At 49.0% G+C, this 21,915-nt stretch overlaps 1 protein-coding gene across 14 annotated transcripts in view; it reads left to right on the forward strand.

Annotated features, from left to right (window-relative positions):
• Window positions 1-21,915, forward strand: part of ACSL5 (acyl-CoA synthetase long chain family member 5) — a 168,726-nt gene that overhangs the window by 129,276 nt on the left and 17,535 nt on the right. For all 14 annotated transcript variants that reach the window (XM_029610383.1, XM_029610385.1, XM_029610390.1 and 11 more), the window contains 3 exons: window positions 12,794-12,882; window positions 12,977-13,093; window positions 15,327-15,470. In XM_029610383.1, coding sequence (XP_029466243.1) covers window positions 12,794-12,882; window positions 12,977-13,093; window positions 15,327-15,470 — 350 coding nt within the window. The remainder of the gene's footprint in view (window positions 1-12,793; window positions 12,883-12,976; window positions 13,094-15,326; window positions 15,471-21,915) is intronic.

Below are 21,915 nucleotides of genomic sequence, written 5' to 3' on the forward strand. Positions count from 1 at the left end.
AAGATTACATGTGCCAATCACTAAAAAGTAATTTATTTTTTTACCTTTGCTGTTTGATCTTAGTTTTTTTTTTTTGTTTTTTTAATTCTTTATTTATTCATTTTAAGACATAAACAAATCAATTTTGCTTATAAAGAAATACCATGGGTACATTAATTGTCACAAACAATACTTTTTTTTGCCACCATCATTGATAAGTAAAATAAACAATCTATAATCTAACTGTTTGAAATGATATAAACCCTGGTGTGCAAAATATTTTTATAATTCTTTAACCATTATTCAGTATATTAAGTCCCACTCCCAGCAGAATACTAAGGGTAGATCCAGAAATCTTTTAAGGAACAAAATGAAGAAATAATACCATAGTTTAACAGTCTGCACGTAACAACAGTTCTATTTCTATTTACTGGATTAAGATATTAATTTTCCTGGCCTCAATAAACTCTCTTAATTGCTCAGGAATAAAGAAAACATAATGTTCATTTCCTTTCGTGAGAAAGCATTTGCAAGGAAACAAAATCTTAACAACATAACCCAGCCCTACAGCCTCTTGTCTAAGGGATAAAACCCCCCGACGCCTGGCCTGAGTGGCTGGGGCTGTCAGGAAAAATTTTTTACTGCTGCCTCATGAAAGTTAAGCGGATATTTCTTAAAATATGCTTTCATAACTAGACGGATGTCCTTAACTGTTATAAATGACACCAAAAGTGTTCCCCTGCTTATAACATCCAAAGTAGAGTCCTCTAAAAACCCAGTTAAGTTCCCTGCAAAGGGGACACTGGCAGGGTTTCCCCGAGCGTGTCGACATAGGAAGAAAAAAGCAGGAGTTAATGGATGGTAGGTTTGCTTCGATTATCTCCAGATTTTCAAGGAGAAATCTCTTCAAGGTAGTGTATGGGATTTCCCCCACTACCTTGGGAAAATTAGTGAATCGTAAGTTCAAATGTCTGGATTTATTTTCAATAAATTCCATACGTCTGGAGAGAGATTGACTGTCTTTAATCGCTGCGGTCTTGTACTGTTGGAATTGCTTATTTTCCTCTTCCAAACCATTCACTTTCTCTTTTAAACCATCTAGCTGTGTTTGCATAACAGCTGACTTATGAACGCTTTGTAAGTTAGAAATTTCCATTTTTTCATTCATAGAGTTTATTGCCGAGGCCATGCCAGCCATAAACTCCCAAAGGGAGTCTAAAGTCACCTGTGCAGGTCTCGCAGGGATAGCAATTAGCTCTTTCCTTGTACTATTTTCTGGAGACATACCTTCTTCCAGAATTGCACTGGCTTCGGTTAGGCCCACAGACCTCAGATCTTCCACCGGGCTTGATGTATAAGGACCCGCAGCTATCCCATCGGTAATCAGTGAGGGGACATCTGGAATTGGGCCGGCCTGAATCGCTGCCGAACCTCCACTCCTCGTCTCCTCTACTAAACTCTGCGTAGGTGGCTCCCTCTGTTCCGGGCTTAGAGACACCTCCCCTGCTGGCACGAACAGCTGTTCCACGCTGTCCTGCACTTCAGCTTCCTCGGTTCTCTGTTGAACTGTTGGAATCGCAAAGCGGGTAATCTCTGTCTGGATAGTCATGGTAGGGTTCGATTCGGTCGGGTAAGTCCAAACTTTACCCTTCCTCTTTGCAGGCATTTTTTCAGCAAAAAAGCAACAAAAAGGCAGAGCACTCCCGTTTAGGTCTCAATACGTGCGGCCATCTTGGATCTCTCCCTCCTCAAATCATGGCCGATCTTAGTTTTCTAATCGCTTGGTCACAGGCTTTTTTTCCACCTTCGCTTTCTTATTTTTTTTGCCAATTCCTTTTATATTGTCTTTTTTTCTATTTCTTTTCTCTCCATCTTCTTTCCTCAAACACACAGTCAGGTTCTCATTCTCACATGCATTTCTCTCTCTTACACACACACAGGCTCTCACTGTCACATGCTCTCTCTCATACGATCATTCATATGCACAGTCTCTCACTGGCACATGCTGTCTGAGTCTCACACACACAGGCTCTCTCTCACTCCCACATGCTGTCTTGCTCAAGCACAGGCTCTCACTGTCACATGCTGTCTCTCTCACACACACAGAGGCTCCTCACATGCTGTCTCTGCAAACATTCAGGTCCTCTCCCACACACAGTCTCTCAACTCACTCTCACATACAATCTCTCAACTCATCTCATACATGCACACATACACACTCTACAGACCCTCAGCCTCTCTCTCACCTCTGGGCCTCCTCTTCACGGGTCACCGCAGTATGGGCTCTGCAGCAGCCCTGATCTTCTCGGGCCGCCCGCCGCAATGTGGGATCCGTGGCGGCCCTGCTACCGGGCCTCTTCCTCTTCTCGGGCCGCTGCGACTTGGGATTCACGGCAGCCCATAAGCGCTGCTCCTCTTCTGCATGCGCTGATGCTCCTCCTCCTTCCTGCCCACGTGGCTCTGGCAACGTTTTCTTCCGAGGCCGCGCAGGAAGGAAAGAGGAAGAGCACCTGCACGTTTAAACGCGACTTTTTTCTTCAGGCCGTGGTGACGTGAGCTCCACCACGGCCCTGCTGATCTGCCTGCTATGTGTCGCTGCTCAGCTGCCAGTGGGATGAGGTCCACCGGCGGCCACATGAGCCTCCCTGCGCCTGGGGGCATTGGCTCCCCTCGGGATACCACTGCTCGCAGCGCCACCTAATACTCGGCGCCCTAGGCCCATGCCTAGTGCTTCCATCGGCCCTGCTTCTAGAGTATACATATTTCGGACCTTCAGTCTCATCTCACAGGGGTGGGTAACCCTGTGTTACGCGCCCCACCCACGGTCGTCCCGCGCACGGGACCGCTCACCTTCGGGGTCACACAGCGGGTCCCGGTCCTGTCTCCCTCGCAGCCCTTGCAAGTCCAGCTAGGCCCTGGCATCCTGCAGCGGTGGTTGCCGGGCCTTCAGGGGCGCACCGAGTCTCATGCCAGACCTCTGCGTCTCAGCAGCTAGCCACGCCCCTATGCATGTACACGCGCGGACCAGGCGCCCTGATGTAGGTTCCAGGGCAGGGCCTAGTTCCGTGGTGCACCCTGATTGAACTCTTGTTAAAAGGAAGTTCCTGGCCTCACTTCCTTGCCTTGACAATTGGGTCGGTTTGTTCCAGGATCCTTCTGTTCCCTGTTCCATTCCTGCTTGTACCTGCTTCCTTGCCTGTTTGTTGCTCGTCTCCCTGGTCTTACCTCGGACTGACTTTCTGGTAAAGACCTCAGCTTGTTCCTGACCTGCCTGCCGCCTGCCAAAGACCTCAGCTTGTTCCCGACTGTTATGGTTTTGAGGTGTTTGAGTGGATTCTTGGGTACTGTGGAAGATGATCACGCCCACAGGGAAAAGCCCCGTGGGGAGCCACAGTACTGGGCTAGACTCAGGACGCACAAACACTGAATTGTCTTTTATTATACAGCAGATGCAAGCCACCAGAGGTGGCAGTAGTGAGCAGGTTCTGAAGTAGCAGTCCAGGGACCCTCGGCAGAGGAACCCGTCTCACCAAGTTGATATAGGGCGTTCCGGTGTAGAGTTCCCAGCACGGCAAAGCTGTAGATGAGATAGACTGAGAATTAGATTACTCACTAGATGATAGCTGTAATGTGGAAGGTTTCCACCAGGCAGAAGTAGATGGTTCCATACACCGAGGCAGGGAGAGAGCAGGCCCTCGAGGAGCGAGTATCTGATCCCAGTAAGGCACCTGAAAGAAGAGGAAGGGCCCCAGAGGAGCGGGTACCCAGGTTAGTAGTTACCCCGAAGGGCAAAGAGAGAGCTTCCAGCGGCAGCACGGAAGCGGCAGAGCAGCGTAGACCGGAAGAGACCAATCCAAAATCCATTCCTAATCCAGTCCTTGCTAACCCGATTAGCTAGCAAGTAAGGGCAGGCTATATACCCGGATGTTGTGACGTCACTCGAGGGGGATGCCCCCGAGGTTCGCGCCATAGCTGGAATAAAGACGTGGGTAGTGTGCGCGCGCACACCCTAGTAGGCCCTTGGGAGGAACACGGCGGAAGGCAATGCCATAGCCGTTCCGGGGACGCCAGAGAGGGCAACTTGCAGACGCAGCGGTAGCCATTTTCCCAAGATAAGCGGGAGGACCCGAGAACAAGGTGAGGCATACGGGGCAAAGCAGTCTGAGACCAACGGACGCAACAGACTGGCTGATTCGAGCGATGTCGGAGTCTCTCTGCCATTCGGCGGTACACAGAATGCTTCAGATTTTGCGATCGCTTGGTTGGGTGGTCAACCTTGCCAAGAGTCACCTGGCACTCTCCCAGTTCTTGGAATTTCTGGGAGCCCTGTCGACATGCAACAGGGGAGAATTTTTCTTACCGAAGACCGCATTTTCAAACTACAGGGGCAGATTCGAGACTTATTGTCCAAGCATCCTCCCAGAGTATGGGACTACTTGCGGGTCCTAGGATCGATGGCTTCCACCCTGGAGTTAGTTCCATGGGCCTTTGCTCATATGAGACCTTTGCAGTCAGCATTGCTTTTTCGGTGGAACCTGGTCTCCGAGCAATTTCATCTTCCCCTTCCTCTTACATATTCTGCACGGTCCAGTCTCGATTGGTGGCTCCTCTCGGACAACTTGAGCCACGGGGTTCCCTTGGTGGTGCCCGATTGGACAGTGGTTACCACGGATGCCAGCCTTTCCGGCTGGGGAGCGGTCTGTCTGGGGAAGCTTGTGCAGGGACAATGGTCGCTGGAGGAGTCTCGGTGGTCGATCAATCATCTGGACACCAGAGTGGTGCGCTTAGCATTACAGACTCTCCTTCCATTTCTGCAGGAGAAGACGGTCAGAGTTCTGTCCGGTAATGCGACCACTGTGGCTTATATCAATCTCCAAGGAGGAACCAAAAGCCAACCAGTGGCGTTCGAGGTTCAGCAGTTGATAAACTGGGTGAAGCAGCATCTGGTCAGCATTGCAACTTCTCACATAGCTGGCATCGACAATATTCAAGCCGACTTTCTCAGTTGCCACTGTCTCGATCCCGGCAAGTGGGAATTGGCCAACGAAGCCTTTCAGCTCATATGCGACACATGGAGCAAATCAAGCATGGACCTGATGGCAACATTCCGGAATACCAAAGCCCCGCGCTTCTTCAGTCAACGCAGGGAGACAGGAGCAGAAGGAGTGGATGCCCTGGTTCTTCCCTGGCCAAAAAACATCCTGTTGTATGTGTTCCCACCTTGGCCTCTGATCGGCAAAGTGCTACGGCGAATAGAACTCCACCCGGCAGAGGTGATCCTGGTAGCTCCAGAATGGCCGAGGTGTCCATGGTTTGCGGATCTGGTCAATCTAGCGGTGGCAGGGCCCTTGCAGTTTCTTCTACATCAGGGTCCCATCTGTTTGGAAGAGGCAGATCACTTTTGTCTAGCGGCATGGCTTTTGAGAGGCAGCATCTGAAGAGCAAAAGTTATTCTGACGCGGTTGTGGCTACTCTTTTGAGATCCCGTAAAACATCCACTTCCCTGGCTTATGTCCGGGTGTGGGGAGTTTTTGAATTTTGGTGCGTGGAACACAAGGTGATTCCTACTCGGGCATCAGTGTCCAATATATTATGTTTCTTACAGGCCGGCCTGCCAAGGGTTTACCGTGTAGTTCCCTAAGAGTGCAGGTAGCAGCTCTCGGTTGTTTACGCGGTAAAATACGGGGGGGGGGGGGGGGAGTAGCGTTAGCTGCGCATCCGGACGTAGCTCGTTTCTCTCCAGTCAGGCATCCTTGTCCTTTATGGAGCCTAAACTTGGTTCTCACAGCTCTGTGTGCTGCGCCCTTTGAGCCTCTGAAAAGGGTGACGTTGAAAGATCTAACGTTGAAAGTGATTTTTCTGGTGGCTATTGCATCTGCTCGAAGGCTGTCAGAGTTTCAGGCGTTATCCTTCAGGGAACTCTTCTTAAGAATTTCGAATTCTGGAGTTTCCTTATGGACGGTTCCTTCCTTTCTTCTAAAGGTGGTATCCTCTTTTCATTTGAATCAATCGGTGGAGCTCCCGTCCTTTCCAGAGTTGGACCGTTCGGATCCCCTTTCTAGGGACCTAAGGAAGCTAGATGTTTGTAGGGCTCTGCTGCGTTATTTGGAAGTTACAAACAGTTTCCGTATGTCAGATCATCTTTTTGTGCTATGGAGTGGTCCGAAAAGAGGTAATATAGCCTCTAAGGCTACAGTAGCCCGCTGGTTGAAAGAGACTATAAGTTCAGCGTATTTGCTCCATGGCAGGCCCCTTCCGGTCGGTCTTTGTGCCCATTCTACACGTTTGCAGGCGGCTTCTTGGGCGGAGTGCTAGCAAGTTTCACCACAAGGGATTTGCAGGGCGGCTACTTGGAAGTCTTTACACAACTTCGCGAAGCATTACAGGTTGGATATCCAGGCCCCGGGCTCTAGGGGGTTTGGAGAGTGTGTGATTCAAGTGGGTCTCTCAGGGTCCCACCCCAAGTAAGAAAACTCTGGTACATCCCAGGAGTCTGGACTGATCCGGGTACATGCAAGGGAAAGGAGAATTGGTCCTTACCTGCTAATTTTCGTTCCTGTAGTACCACGGATCAGTCCAGAGTCCCGCCCATTTTAAACGTGGAGATAACGGAGAGTCCGCTCATTCAGCATTTGTTTTATTTGGTTCTGCAGATCAGTTTTTCATTGTGTTCAAGATTCCTTGGTTGTCACGGGTTCCCGCTTGGGATTAGTGAGCAAGTTTAGAGAAGCTATAATTTCCCAGTTATTATTGTATATAGTTCATTTGGTTTTGAACCATTCTGCTTTGATACTGAGTAATACTGACGGACTGCAGGTGGCACCTTAGGTTATAGGGCAGAGTCAGTTAAAATTTCTCTGTCTCCATCTGCTGGAGAGGAGGCAAAACTGATCCGTGGTACTACAGGAACGAGAATTAGCGGGTAAGGACCAATTTTCCTTTACCTTTCAGATCTGATGTGTCCCACTCCCTCAGATATCTGTACCCTAACAGCATGACTCTGAACTTTCCTGCATTGAATCTTAACTGCTAAGCATTCAGCCACTCAGATTTTTTTAGCTCACTTCTGTCTGCTGCTCCCTGAAGAGGAGGGAGCTGCTGGACTGGAGCAGGGAGGAGTGGGCAGTGTGAATGCTGCCGAGCAGCGAGGTGTAGGGGGGGCAGAGAAGGGGGTCGCAGGTATGCTAGGCAGAGAGGGGGAAGGTAAGGGGATGCCAGGCAGACTAGTTTCCAACTTCTTCTCTGTCATGCCTTTTATGAAGCGGAACCACATCTGCCCTTCTCCTGTCATAGGGGGTCCTCTCACATTTCCAAAAACCTATTAAGCAGCAGCCCTGCCACAGCCTGCCTGAGCCCCCTTAATACCCTTGGGTCCATCTCATCTAATCCCTTCCCTTTGTCCAACTTCAGTTTTGCAAGTTCCATGCAAACAACCTACTCTGAAAGTGGGTGCAGTATCTAAGCCCACTTTCCCTGTTGGTCCCTCTGAAAGCGGTGCGGTATCTAAGCCCACTTTCCCTGCTGGTCCCCCTGAAAGCGGTGCAGTATCTAAGCCCACTTTCCCTGCTGGTCCCTCTGAAAGCGGTGCGGTATCTAAGCCCACTTTCCCTGCTGGTCCCTCTGAAAGCGGTGCGGTATCTAAGCCCACATTCCCTGCTGGTCCCTCTGAAAGCGGTGCGGTATCTAAGTCCACTATCCCTGCTGGTCCCTCTGAAAGCAGTGCGGTATCTAGCCCACTATCCCTGCTGGTCCCTCTGAAAGCGGTGCGGTATCTAAGCCCACTTTCCCTGCTGGTCCCTCTGAAAGCGGGTGCGGTATCTAAGCCCACTTTCCCTGCTGGTCCCCCTGAAAGCGGTGCAGTATCTAAGCCCACTTTCCCTGCTGGTCCCTCTGAAAGCGGTGCGGTATCTAAGCCCACTTTCCCTGCTGGTCCCTCTGAAAGCGGTGCGGTATCTAAGCCCACATTCCCTGCTGGTCCCTCTGAAAGCGGTGCGGTATCTAAGTCCACTATCCCTGCTGGTCCCTCTGAAAGCAGTGCGGTATCTAGCCCACTATCCCTGCTGGTCCCTCTGAAAGCGGTGCGGTATCTAAGCCCACTTTCCCTGCTGGTCCCTCTGAAAGCGGGTGCGGTATCTAAGCCCACTTTCCCTGCTGGTCCCTCTGAAAGTGGGTGCGGTATCTAAGCCCACGTTCCTGCTGGTCCCTCTGAAAGCGGTGCGGTATCTAAGCCCACTTTCCCTGCTGGTCCCTCTGAAAGCGGTGCGGTATCTAAGCCCACTTTCCCTGCTGGTCCCCCTGAAAGCGGTGCAGTATCTAAGCCCACTTTCCCTGCTGGTCCCTCTGAAAGCGGTGCAGTATCTAAGCCCACTTTCCCTGCTGGTCCCTCTGAAAGCAGTGCGGTATCTAGCCCACTTTCCCTGCTGGTCCCTCTGAAAGCAGTGCGGTATCTAGCCCACTATCCCTGCTGGTCCCTCTGAAAGCGGTGCGGTATCTAGCCCACTTTCCCTGCTGGTCCCTCTGAAAGCGGTGCGGTATCTAGCCCACTTTCCCTGCTGGTCCCTCTGAAAGCGGTGCGGTATCTAGCCCACTATCCCTGCTGGTCCCTCTGAAAGCGGTGCGGTATCTAGCCCACTTTCCCTGCTGGTCCCTCTGAAAGCGGTGCGGTATCTAAGCCCACTTTCCCTGCTGGTCCCCCTGAAAGCGGTGCGGTATCTAAGCCCACTTTCCCTGCTGGTCCCTCTGAAAGCGGTGCAGTATCTAAGCCCACTTTCCCTGCTGGTCCCTCTGAAAGCGGTGCGGTATCTAGCCCACTTTCCCTGCTGGTCCCTCTGAAAGCAGTGCGGTATCTAGCCCACTATCGCTGCTGGTCCCTCTGAAAGCGGTGCGGTATCTAAGCCCACTTTCCCCGCTGGTCCCTCTGAAAGCGGTGCGGTATCTAAGCCCACTTTCCCCGCTGGTCCCTCTGAAAGCGGTGCGGTATCTAAGCCCACTTTCCCCGCTGGTCCCTCTGAAAGCGGTGCGGTATCTAAGCCCACTTTCCCCGCTGGTCCCTCTGAAAGCGGTGCGGTATCTAAGCCCACTTTCCCCGCTGGTCCCTCTGAAAGCGGTGCGGTATCTAAGCCCACTTTCCCCGCTGGTCCCTCTGAAAGCGGTGCGGTATCTAAGCCCACTTTCCCCGCTGGTCCCTCTGAAAGCGGTGCGGTATCTAAGCCCACGTTCCCCGCTGGACCCTCTGAAAGCGGTGCGGTATCTAAGCCCACGTTCCCCGCTGGTCCCTCTGAAAGCGGTGCGGTATCTAAGCCCACTTTCCCCGCTGGTCCCTCTGAAAGCGGTGCGGTATCTAAGCCCACTTTCCCTGCTGGTTCCTCTGAAAGCGGTGCGGTATCTAGCCCACTTTCCCTGTTGGTCCCTCTGAAAGCGGTGCGGTATCTAAGCCCACTTTCCCTGCTGGTTCCTCTGAAAGCGGTGCGGTATCTAGCCCACTTTCCCTGTTGGTCCCTCTGAAAGCGGTGCGGTATCTAAGCCCACTTTCCCTGCTGGTTCCTGTGAAAGCGGTGCGGTATCTAAGCCCACTTTCCCTGCTGGTTCCTCTGAAAGCGGTGCGGTATCTAAGCCCACTATCCCTGCTGGTTCCTCTGAAAGCGGTGCAGTATCTAGCCCACTTTCCCTGTTGGTCCCTCTGAAAGCGGTGCGGTATCTAAGCCCACTATCCCTGCTGGTCCCTCTGAAAGCGGTGCGGTATCTAAGCCCACTTTCCCTGTTTGTCCCTCTGAAAGCGGTGCGGTATCTAAGCCCACTTTCCCTGCTGGTCCCTCTGAAAGCGGTGCGGTATCTAAGCCCACTTTCCCTGCTGGTCCCTCTGAAAGCGGTGCGGTATCTAGCCCACTATCCCTGCTGGTCCCTCTGAAAGCGGTGCGGTATCTAAGCCCACTTTCCCTGCTGGTCCCTCTGAAAGCGGTGCGGTATCTAAGCCCACTTTCCCTGCTGGTCCCTCTGAAAGCAGTGCAGTATCTAGCCCACTATCCCTGCTGGTCCCTCTGAAAGCGGTGAGGTATCTAAGCCCACTATCCCTGCTGGTCCCTCTGAAAGCGGTGCGGTATCTAAGCCCACTTTCCCTGCTGGTCCCTCTGAAAGCGGTGCGGTATCTAAGCCCACTATCCCTGCTGGTCCCTCTGAAAGCGGTGCGGTATCTAAGCCCACTATCCCTGCTGGTCCCTCTGAAAGCAGTGCAGTATCTAGCCCACTATCCCTGCTGGTCCCTCTGAAAGCGGTGCGGTATCTAAGCCCACTTTCCCTGCTGGTCCCTCTGAAAGCGGGTGCGGTATCTAAGCCCACTTTCCCTGCTGGTCCCTCTGAAAGCGGGTGCGGTATCTAAGCCCACTTTCCCTGCTGGTCCCTCTGAAAGTGGTGCGGTATCTAAGCCCACTTTCCCTGCTGGTCCCTCTGAAAGCGGTGCGGTATCTAGCCCACTATCCCTGCTGGTCCCTCTGAAAGCGGTGCAGTATCTAAGCCCACTTTCCCTGCTGGTCCCTCTGAAAGCAGTGCAGTATCTAAGCCCACTATCCCTGCTGGTCCCTCTGAAAGCGGGTGCGGTATCTAAGCCCACTATCCCTGCTGGTCCCTCTGAAAGCGGTGCGGTATCTAAGCCCACTTTCCCTGCTGGTCCCTCTGAAAGCGGGTGCGGTATCTAAGCCCACTTTCCCTGCTGGTCCCTCTGAAAGCGGGTGCGGTATCTAAGCCCACTTTCCCTGCTGGTCCCTCTGAAAGCGGTGCGGTATCTAAGCCCACTTTCCCTGCTGATCCCTCTGAAAGCGGTGCGGTATCTAAGCCCACTTTCCCTGCTGGTCCCTCTGAAAGCGGTGCGGTATCTAAGCCCACTTTCCCTGCTGGTCCCTCTGAAAGCGGTGCGGTATCTAAGCCCACTATCCCTGCTGGTCCCTCTGAAAGCGGTGCGGTATCTAAGCCCACTTTCCCTGCTGGTCCCTCTGAAAGCGGTGCGGTATCTAAGCCCACTTTCCCTGCTGGTCCCTCTGAAAGCGGTGCGGTATCTAAGCCCACTTTCCCTGCTGGTCCCTCTGAAAGCGGTGCGGTATCTAAGCCCACTTTCCCTGCTGGTCCCTCTGAAAGCGGTGCGGTATCTAAGCCCACTTTCCCTGCTGGTCCCTCTGAAAGCGGTGCGGTATCTAAGCCCACTTTCCCTGCTGGTCCCTCTGAAAGCGGTGCGGTATCTAAGCCCACTATCCGTGCTGGTCCCTCTGAAAGCGGTGTGGTATCTAAGCCCACTATCCCTGCTGGTCCCTCTGAAAGCGGTGCGGTATCTAAGCCCACTTTCCCTGCTGGTCCCTCTGAAAGCGGGTGCGGTATCTAAGCCCACTTTCCCTGCTGGTCCCTTCTTCAGTGAACACTGAACAGCAGTATTTGCTCAGCATATCTGCCTTGCCCTCACCTCCCTCTACCTTTTTCCTCTCTGGCTCTCAGCCGTACTATTCCACCTCTGGTCTTCCTCCTTTCACTGATATACCTGAAAAAAGTCCTGTCCCCTTGCTTTACTTCGTTAGCTGTGTATTCTCTCATATGTGCTTTTGCCACATTGACTTTTTCCCCCACCTCTCTTTCAACACTGCCAAATATTCTTCTCTGTGTTCTTCTTTTATTCAGTTCCTTTGTACTTTCTGAATGTTGATCTTTTAGCTCTGCTTGGATCTCCTTGCCTCTCCTGTGCCCTCTTAAACCATCCGCATGCATTTTGCTGAAATTTTGAAATTGGTGGAGACGTTCTCAGGAAACAGTTTGCATCCCCTTCCAGACAGCAAAAGTCAGAGACTGGAATTAATACCTGCCCTTACTGGGTGTAGCCCAACAACCAGACATTAAATGAATAAAGACCACAATAGGTATTAAAAAAAAAAAGAAGTTTCACTCATTGACAAGTAAAAAAATCGTGACAGAAAGCTGTTAGCAGCAACAGCTCAAGAGCAGACTGCTGACGGGAAAGACTGTACAACAAGAAACTTGGCTGTAATAAAAGGTGCACAGCCTTGATTATAAAAAAAAAAAAGGAGGGGGGCATAATATTCAAAGTAATTTATCCTGCTAAATTTGGATTTAGACAAACAGTGGGATTTGAATTTCCTACCATGCCGCCTGCCAGTGATTTATCTGGGCAAGTTTTTAACTGGATTAAATTTACCCAGAGAACTCTGAGGCATTCTGGGGTGAAACTAATTAATCTTGATAACGCCAATATTCAGTTTTATCCAGCTAAGTTATGCAGGTAAGTCTGTTTGTGTTGGAGAGCAGTCCTAAAGTTATCCAGATAACTTTATCCAGGTTTGTTCAGTAGAATGCATACCTGGCTATGTTTGAGTGAATATACGAATAAAGTTATCCAGATAACTCTGACTTTATCCAGGTTTGTTCAGTAGAATGCATACCCGGCTGTGTTTGAGTGAATATATGAATAAAGTTATCCAGATAACTCGGACTTTATCCAGATTTGTTCAGTAGAATACATAGCCAGCTGTGTTTGAGTGAATATACGAATAAAGTTATCCAGATAACTCTGACTTTATCCAGGTTTGTTCAGTAGAATGCATACCCGGCTGTGTTTGAGTGAATATACAAGTACAGTTATCCTGGTAACTTTACCCAATTAACTTTGCTGCCAGCCGCACAGCTGAATAAAAACCTCGAGATGTATTTAGACAAAAAAGGAGATTTGATAATGAGACCCAAAGGGGAAATGAGCATCAAGAACTAGCTGATATTGTGCGAAACTGAGGTAGTTATTACATCTGGATTCTCCTCCCTCTAGGACACGTGGGTGCACCTCTTTCATGCAATATTGTAAAACTTCTGGATGTTGCAGACATGAACTATTTCTCAGTCAACGGTGAAGGGGAGGTATGCATATATTTTTACATTCTTCTACCATTTGTGTCCTTGGGCTGCTGCAGGCTAGGAGTTGATGTGATGGTTTTATTCTCCTGCGTTCCAGGTCTGCATCAAAGGTACAAACGTGTTTAAAGGCTACCTGAAGGACCCAGAGAAAACGGCAGAGGCCCTGGACCAAGATGGCTGGCTTCACACAGGTGACATTGGAAAGTGGTTGTCGGTAGGTTTTTCTTTGTTAAGTAAAGCTCGAGGCTATCCACGGCAAGGTCATGGGCTGTAGTCCCACAGCTTTATTTGAGGCAATAAACGTAATTCAGCCATTGGTCTCAGTTGTGATCCCCTTTGGGTTTTTTTGGCTGGGCTCAGAGAGTACGTTGTAATGGCCTCACGCACACACGTGTGTATATATATTTATTTTATTTATTTTTAATTTTTCTATACCGAAATTCCTGTATTAGATACAAATCATTCCGGTTTACAGAGAATAAGAACTCGCCCGGGGCTTGTCTGGCCGGGGCTTTTTACATTAAAACATTAAAACCGTTAAACATGGCTTATTTACAGTGAACGGGTAAACAGATAAACAGTTAAACAGTTAACATGTAACAATTCAATAATAATTTTAAATAAACAGTTAGATAAATAAACAGATCAAAGAACTGGTTCCGATCAATATGAGCAGGAAACAGATCGGCCATGAGACCCCAACTGTACAGATGATAGTTACAGTAGTGAGTCTTGAAGAGGATATGATGGTGATTGCCTTAAAAGAATTAATATTATGGCTGGAAATTGTCTTGAGCTGAATAGTTCGTCAGCGGAATGATTTGGGGCAATGAGCAATGGGTAGGGTGGGAGCGGAGGGTAAAGGAAGGAGGTCGGGAAGCCTGTTTACATTATGAGTCAGGGAACGCCTGTCTAAATATCCAAGTTTTTAGTTGTTTTTTAAACTCTGGAAGGCTGGGTTCAAGGCGAAAGTCTGGTGGAAGGGAGTTCCATAGTTGACAATATATATATATATTGTCTTTTACAGAAAATTTTTTTCCATCTTCCAGTTGAAGCTGGGATATGGGGCAAAATCAGCCCTGTAGCATTATTGGGTAATTTCCCGTAATTCTATTTCGTTAACCCTCCTGGTAATTCCAACTGACAGACTAATTCAGCGTGGATGAAAGGTGGCAGGTAGCACGTGGTGAGCGAAATGAACCCAGCATTAATCGCACAAAGCTGCCACGTGACCCAGTCTCTGCAGGAGAGTTTAGGCTGGGGTTTGGTTGCTGAGCTCACGCCTCGGTGCACTATGGTATTTGAAGTCCCTGCCTCTGCCATTCGAAACCTATAGCAGAGGCACCAAATGTGATTCAGAAGGGGGGTTGTCAAAAGGCCAGAACTGGCCCAGGGTCTTCCTGAGGAAAACAGGTTTGCTTGGCAGGTCTAGATTACGTTGGAAGCTGATGGAAAGGAATTTGAAACCCAGGCAATAACAGAAGTTATCAAAAAAGGAAGTCAGTAGAAATATACCTCATTAATTAAAGAGATCTTGAAATCACAGAGGATTTGCAAAACCCCCAAGGACCAATTTAACCCAAATGAACGCAAGCAGAGAGCATCACCTCCATGATCAATGAGTGGGTGCATGCATGAGCTTGTGCTGGTAATCAGACAGATCTCGCTGATGTCCTGGTTTAGAGACGGGGAGAAGCTCTGCCCGATCCTGTTAATTAAAGGGGAGTAATTGAAGGCCTGGCTTTCAGAGAAACCGGGCTGCTGGTTAACTTAATGACTTTTCAGTTCACTCAACGCTTTATTCTGAGGAAGAAGCATGAGAAAGAAAATAAGCAGCATAAAGCTTTGTACTGTCGGGGAAGGAGGAACCAGCAGGGGGATTTGGAAAAAACTGGGCAAAAAAAAAAGTAAAAGGATTACTAGCAGTAGGAGTGGTAATTTGGATTTGTATAGTGTTTTTCATTCAGTAGGTACCCAATCCCAATGAGCTTTCCAGTTTATGACTGGGGTGGATTGCCTGGCACTCAGGCTGAATGATAAAAGCAACGGGATAGATAGCAGAATGTGAAAAGGCATCCTCCTCCCACTTCCATTCTCGCTTGTCCTACATCAGCACTCTGGAGCCAAATACGGCTCTCACAGCACCATCTAATGGCCTGAAAAAGAGCAGCGTCAGAAGTAGTTCTTTACAGACCTGCATCCAGCATTCCTGGATACTACTACTACAATATGCTGACAGCAGGGTCTAGGAGAAAACCCGTGAAAATTGCAGTGGGTCAACTGGTGACCGATTGCAGGTGTGAGGAAAGAGGCCATGTAAGGGAGGAGAAACAGCGAAAAAACCAACAAAACCCCAGGACTGAGTCACCATTAGTGGCTGTCTCAGCATGAGAAGTGCAGAAGGGCAGGTATCTGAGTACAAGCACTAACCACAATGCTTTCTGCAGAACGGAGCACTGAAGATAATCGACCGAAAGAAGAACATTTTCAAGCTCGCCCAAGGAGAGTACATCGCGCCAGAGAAGATAGAGAATGTTTACATCAGAAGTGGGCCTGTCGCCCAGGTCTTTGTACATGGAGATAGTCTGCAGGTAAATTGCTCTCCTACCAGTGAATGTAAGGAGTGAAAGAAGCATTACTCAGGGACAGGGAAACACGGTGAGATTCCTGCTATATAGCGTTCCAGCTCTGAACCCAGCCTGAAAAGACAAGAAGCCCTTACCTAGGCTGGTGCAGGTGAGAAAAATGCCCAGTTAAAACCTGGCATGGGACATAGCCCCACCTCTTCCCCAGTGGCCCCAGCTTGAGGGTGTTCAGCCACATCTCTGAATGCTCCAGTGCACTGGTCCCATGACAGCGAAGAGCCCAGCAATCCAATAGTTATGTAGTGAAGGGAAAACCACTCCTCTCCAGTTGCTTATGGGAGCAAATCCTACTTGGCCAGAAATCCAGGCACCTACCTAGACAGTACCCTCTTTTGCAAAAATCCTCAGGTTCCAATTATTTAATATCTGAAAAAATCAACCTCTCTTGTTTGAGACTTGAAAAACACGCTTCCGATCACTTTCTCTCCACATAAGACTTATCCAATTGCATTATGACTGGTCTGCCTTTCAGACACCACTTCCTATGCACACCAAATCCTTCAGAACTCCACTCTCAGACCTCTTTCTTTTATTCACACATTGTCTTGCTATTCCCATTCCACTCCTACCAGAGGAATGACAACAGAAAAAGACCAAATGATCCATCCAGTCTGCCCAGCAAATTTCTTATGGCAGTAACTGCTGCTCCATGCAGGTTACCCCATGTTTCTTTTAAGAGTAGTAACTGCTACTCCATGCAAGTTACCTCCAAGCCTTATGTTAAGGGTAGTGAATGCCACTCTGTGCAGGTTACCCCCATGTTTCTGTTAAGGGTAGTTACTGCTGCTCTGTGCAGGTTACCCCATGTTTATGTTAAGGGTAGTTACTGCTGCTCTGTGCAGGTTACCCCATGTTTATGTTAAGGGTAGTAACTGCTGCTCTGTGCAGGTTACCCCATGTTTATGTTAAGGGTAGTAACTGCTGCTCCATGCAGGTTACCCCATGTTTCTTTTAAGGGTAGTAACTGCTGCTCCATGCAGCTTACCTCCAAGCCTTATGTTAAGGGTAGTGAATGCCACTCTGTGCAGGTTACCCCCATGTTTCTGTTAAGGGTAGTAACTGCCGCTCTGTGCAGGTTACCCCATGTTTATGTTAAGGGTTGTAATTGCTGCTCTGTGCAGGTTACTCCCATGTTTATGTTAAGGGTAGTAACTGCCTCTCTGTGCAGGTTACCCCATGTTTATGTTAAGGGTTGTAATTGCTGCTCTGTGCAGGTTACCCCATGTTTATGTTAAGGGTAGTAACTGCTGCTCCATGCAGGTTACCCCATGTTTCTTTTAAGGGTAGTAACTGCTGCTCCATGCAGCTTACCTCCAAGCCTTATGTTAAGGGTAGTGAATGCCACTCTGTGCAGGTTATCCCATGTTTCTTTTAAGGGTAGTAACTGTTACTCCATGCAGCTTACCTCCAAGCCTTATGTTAAGAGTAGTAAATGCCGCTCTGTGCAGATTAACCCCATGTTTCTCTTAAGGGAAGTAACTGCTGCTCTGTGCAGGTTACCCCATGTTTATGTTAAGGGTAGTAACTGCCGCTCTGTGCAGATTACCCCCATGTTTCTTTTAAGGGTAGTTACTGCTACTCCGTGCAGGTACCTCCAAGCCTTATGTTAAGGTTAGTTACTGCTACTCTGTGCAGGTTGCCCCCATGTTTCTGTTAAGGGTTGTAATTGCTGCTCTGTGCAGGTTACTCCCATGTTTTTGTTAAGGGTAGTAACTGCTGCTCCGTGCAGGTTACCCCCAAGCTTTATTTGAAGAGTAGTAATATTTACAATCAAATCCAAGCAGCTGTCAAAATCCATAACAAAATTACTGCTAGCAACAGTTTCACAAGGTAAACAGCCTTCTCCTCTTTTGCACCCTGCCACAAGCAGAATCCTCTTCAAAGTTCTACTCATCCCCTTGAAATTTCCACATGGTGACTCCCTAATTACTGGACCTATGCCCTTCACACTGGCTTCACCATTTCATGCGCCCACCAAGCTGAAACTTCCCCACCCTTGTGCCCCACTCTGCCTTCTGTCTCCCAGCCCGCTACCTTCACACACCTTCTCTCCTAAAGTCACATCTGCTTAGGGAAGGGTCCGGCCCATATCCTTCCCACTCATTCATTCAGTGACTGACTGTCAGTGTCAGGAGCTGTGGATGTGAGAATACAGATTTCAAACAACTCGAGATGGATCCACTTACTTAATGGGTAATCCAGTGAGTGTCCTGTATTCAGGTGCTGCCGTGCTGTGTTATCACAGCACCGTGCTCATTAAATATAACCATGTGCCAAGGCCTTACTCACGGTCCTTCCTTCCCAGGTCTCCTTTTTTATGTGCCTGTTACTCCTCCTCATGAATTGGCGATGCAGACAGGGCTGACGCTGGATGGCGCTCGGGGGTCAGGTTGTGTATCGCTCGTGCTGTGACTCTCGAGGCAGATCGGGTGCTGAACTATTGTTCCACGTCAGTAGTCCTTCAACAAATGACACCAACCATATTACCCAATAATTAAGTGGATCCATGGCAAGTTGGTTGAAATCTGTTTTTTTCTCCAACTTTCTTCCTGTTTGCAATGTTTTTGCTGTAAGATTGTTTGCTTCTTTGGGAATAAGGAACTGTGTGCTGATATACCAATTTATTTTTTTTTTTTTACAGAGGCTATGTAAATGCTTTTATAAATACTTAAATGGGGACCAGAAAAGTTGAGTGTATTAAAAAAAAACCCCAACAAGCTGTATAACATGACCGACCATTTAACTTAGCATTCTTTGTATTACAGCTTGTAGGCCTGCGTTAAAAATGCTCTAATTGTTTGCTTAAACCGTGTGTGGAAAAGTGCTCCCTTGCAAACAGACCCTAGCAAGCTGCTGTTTGTAACAGTATTCAGTCAAGGACTTTTGTGAAGCAGAAATTTGTCAGGATCTCAGATAAAAAAAACCCCATTTCGGTATCTGAACGCACAAGCAACGTGACATTATCCGAACAAATGTCCTCCTTTGCAATCCTGAAGACCCGGCATAGCAGAAGAATTAGAGAGCCAAGGGCAGTCACTCGCTGGAAGAGAGCTGAGTTCCCTCGCAGTCTCCAGGCGTGGGTGCTTGGTGTTCACGATAAGAGCTGAACACCCTTAGGAGGCAGAAGGAGCTGAAGCAGGAACGCTGGTTAGTTGCCTCCGTAATTGCCTGGCTGGTTTCTGGTTTCTCCGCCTAGGAGAGCAGATAATAGTACGCGCGCACACACTTCACCAAGGGCAAAATGGTTGGCAACTCCCGTCCTGGAGTGCCACAAACAGATTTAGTTTTTCAGGACATCCACAATGAATATGCAAGAAATATATCTGCATACAGAGGAGGCAGTGCAGGCAGATCTCTCTCATGCATATTCATTGTGGATATCCTGAAAACCAGACCTGTTTGTGGCACCCCAAGACAGGAGTTGCCTACATCTGAATTACTTACAGGATTTCCTGCCCCTTTTTCAACATAGAAATATGATGGTCAAAAAAGACCATATGGCCCGTCTAGTCTGCCCATCCACATAATCTAAGTAGCACATCACGCTCTCAGAGATGCCCTGTATTTATCCCATGCTTTTTTGAATTCAGGTACTGTTCTTGTCTCCACCACCACCACTGGGAGGCCGTTCCTTTCATCCACCTCCCTCTCTGTAAAGAAATATTTCCTAAGAATACTCCTGAGTCTACCACCTTTCACCCTGATCTCATGACCCCCCTCGTTCTAGAGCCTCCTTTCCACTGAAAGAGGCTCACGGCCTGTGCATGGAAACCTTTGAGATATTTAAATGTCTCTATTATATCTCCCCTATCTCGCCTCTCCTCTAGGGCAGAGGTTTCCAAATCTGTCCTGGGGGAGCCCAGCCAGTCAGATTTTCAGGATATCCACAATGAATATACATGACATAAATGTGAATGCTGTAGAGGCAATCCAACTCAGCATTTACAAGATAAGCCTAATTATTTAAAGGTTTCACTTGCAAAAGAAAAAAATATATATATAAATAAATGGGAATTCATACAGTGAGCGATGATTATACTTTAGCACATTTATTGTTCAGGAACATGAAAGGTGTCGTGCCTGTCAAGTTCTATATGGAGGTCACTCACATTATAGAATTGTGAATTTAATGTCCAAGGTATAAGATATTTTTCGAGTGAGATTAGTTTTGTGGGACATATTTCTTATTCTTTCACTCTTTGGTTCATTGTCCATTGTATAGAGGCAATGCATGAAAATGTATCTCATGAGTATTCTTTGTGGATATCCTGAAAATCTGACTGGCTGGGGGGGGTCCTCCAGGACAGATTTGTGAACCACTGAGTATGCATGTTTAGATCTCCAAGTCTATCCCGATAGACCAAAGACCACTGACCATTTTAGTAGCCACTCTCTGGCCTGACTCCATCCTGTTTATGTCCTTTTGACGGTGTCGTCTCCACAATTCTACAAAGTATTCCAAGTGAAGTCTCACCAGGGGCCAATATAGGCAGGTAGAGAGTTAGGATTTTGTTGCTTCTAAGCATGCTTCATGCTTTAAAACCACCACCACCACCACCTCCTGTAAGGGTCTGTTACAGGGTAGCAGAGAACTGTTTCTGCTAAATGAGATTCAGCAGAGCTGGAAGGCAACAAATCTTAACCAACCTGCTGCCCCCACATGTTTGCTGACCTTTCCCTTGGGTTTTTGCATCCTAAATGCATTTCTCTGCATTTTTATCATTAAATCTTAGCTGCCAGTCTCTAGACCAATCCTGGAGCTTAACTAGATCCTTCCTCATGTTTTTCCACACCTTCCTGACTGTCCACCGGGTCGAAGATTTTGGAGTCATCAGCAAAAAGACAAACCCTTCCTGACAATCCTTCCCCTCTGTCGCTCACAAAATATCACAAAGAAGCAGCCCCAAGACCGATCCCTGAGGCACACCACTAATAACGCCCCCCTCATCAGAATAAGCTCCATTTACCTCTACCCTTTGTTGCCTCCCGCTCAGCCAGTTTCCATACCAGGGGTGTTCAATCTGTTTATAGGCCTCCTGTGTGGAACCGGGTGAAAGGCCTCACTGTGTCTTGCGCTCTCCCCTGATCCAACTCTCTGGTCTCCTAGTCAAAGAAACCGATCAGATGTGTCTGACAGGATTTACCTCTGGTAAAACCCTGCTGCCACGGATTCCAGCAGAGCCGGCGGAAGCACTAGGCAAACAAGGCCAGGGCCCAGGGCGCCGACCATTAGGGAACGCCAGCCGTAGGGGGCCGGCGGCATAGAGGGGTGGAGATTGGGCGGGCCCCGAGCAGCGCCCAACCTGCTTGCGGCCCAGAAAACCACATACACTTGGCGGGCGCGATTGAGAACGAGGTAGGAGTCGGACTGAGACCGGCGTTGGCGGTGCAACAAGGGGGGGGCTGGTGAGACTGGACCCGGGGGGGGGCACAAGGCAGAGGATGCCTAGGGCGCCTAATCCCCTTGCACCGTCCCTGGATTCCAGACCTCTGTTTTAGCAGCGATTCCATGAATTTGCTCACCACAGAGCCCAACCTCCTCCTTACTGCCACTTTTATGAACAGGAACCACATCCCCATGTCTCCAGTCCTTTGGAACTACTCCCGACTCTAAAGAAGCATTGTACACTGTACAGGTCAGCCAGAGGAGCTGCCAGGACTTCTCTAAATTCCCTCAGTACCCCCCCCCCCCCCCCCCTCCAGCCCCATCACCTTGTCACCATATTTCTAGCTCATCACCCCAGATGTCATGTTTAGGCAGTACAGGCAGTACACCCTTCATGACCATTAGGGGCTGCCAGAATAGCAACAGCCCAGCCACCTCCTCTCCGTCCCCAGGCTCGAGCGTAGCACAGTGACGGTATTCTGAAAGGTGTCATCGTGCTGTACCCTCACATCTGTGCATTTGCATACAGAGGGCTCTTTAGCTGGCTAGGTTAAACACTCTACTTTAAGGGACTGTTAGGGTTGAGACTATGTGGGACCTTTCCTTAGGCCGGGGTGGCCAACTCCAGACCTCAAGAGCCACAAACAGGCCTGGAGGCAGTGCATGAAATCTAATCTCATGCATATTCATTGTGGGTGTCCTATCAACCAGCCCTGTTTGTGGCACTTGAGGATTGGACTTCAGGACTGGACTTGTGGCACTTGAGGACTGGACTTCAGAACCCTTGCCTTAGGCTGACAGAGTCCCAGAGTTAATTGCACGACTACTTTAGAATTATTGGTGTAGCTTGAAACAACTGGGCTCTGTTCAGCCAATTAAATACCACGGCACCTGTTCACTGAAACTGCACGTAGGGCCACCACCTCACTCAGGTCAACATAAATAGACTAATCCCTGTACGTACCTGGATCAGTCCAGACAGTGGGTTATGTCCCCAATCCAGCA

The sequence above is a fragment of the Rhinatrema bivittatum genome, chromosome 7 (genome assembly GCF_901001135.1).
Source record: "Rhinatrema bivittatum chromosome 7, aRhiBiv1.1, whole genome shotgun sequence".
NCBI classification, from domain to species: Eukaryota; Metazoa; Chordata; class Amphibia; order Gymnophiona; family Rhinatrematidae; genus Rhinatrema; species Rhinatrema bivittatum.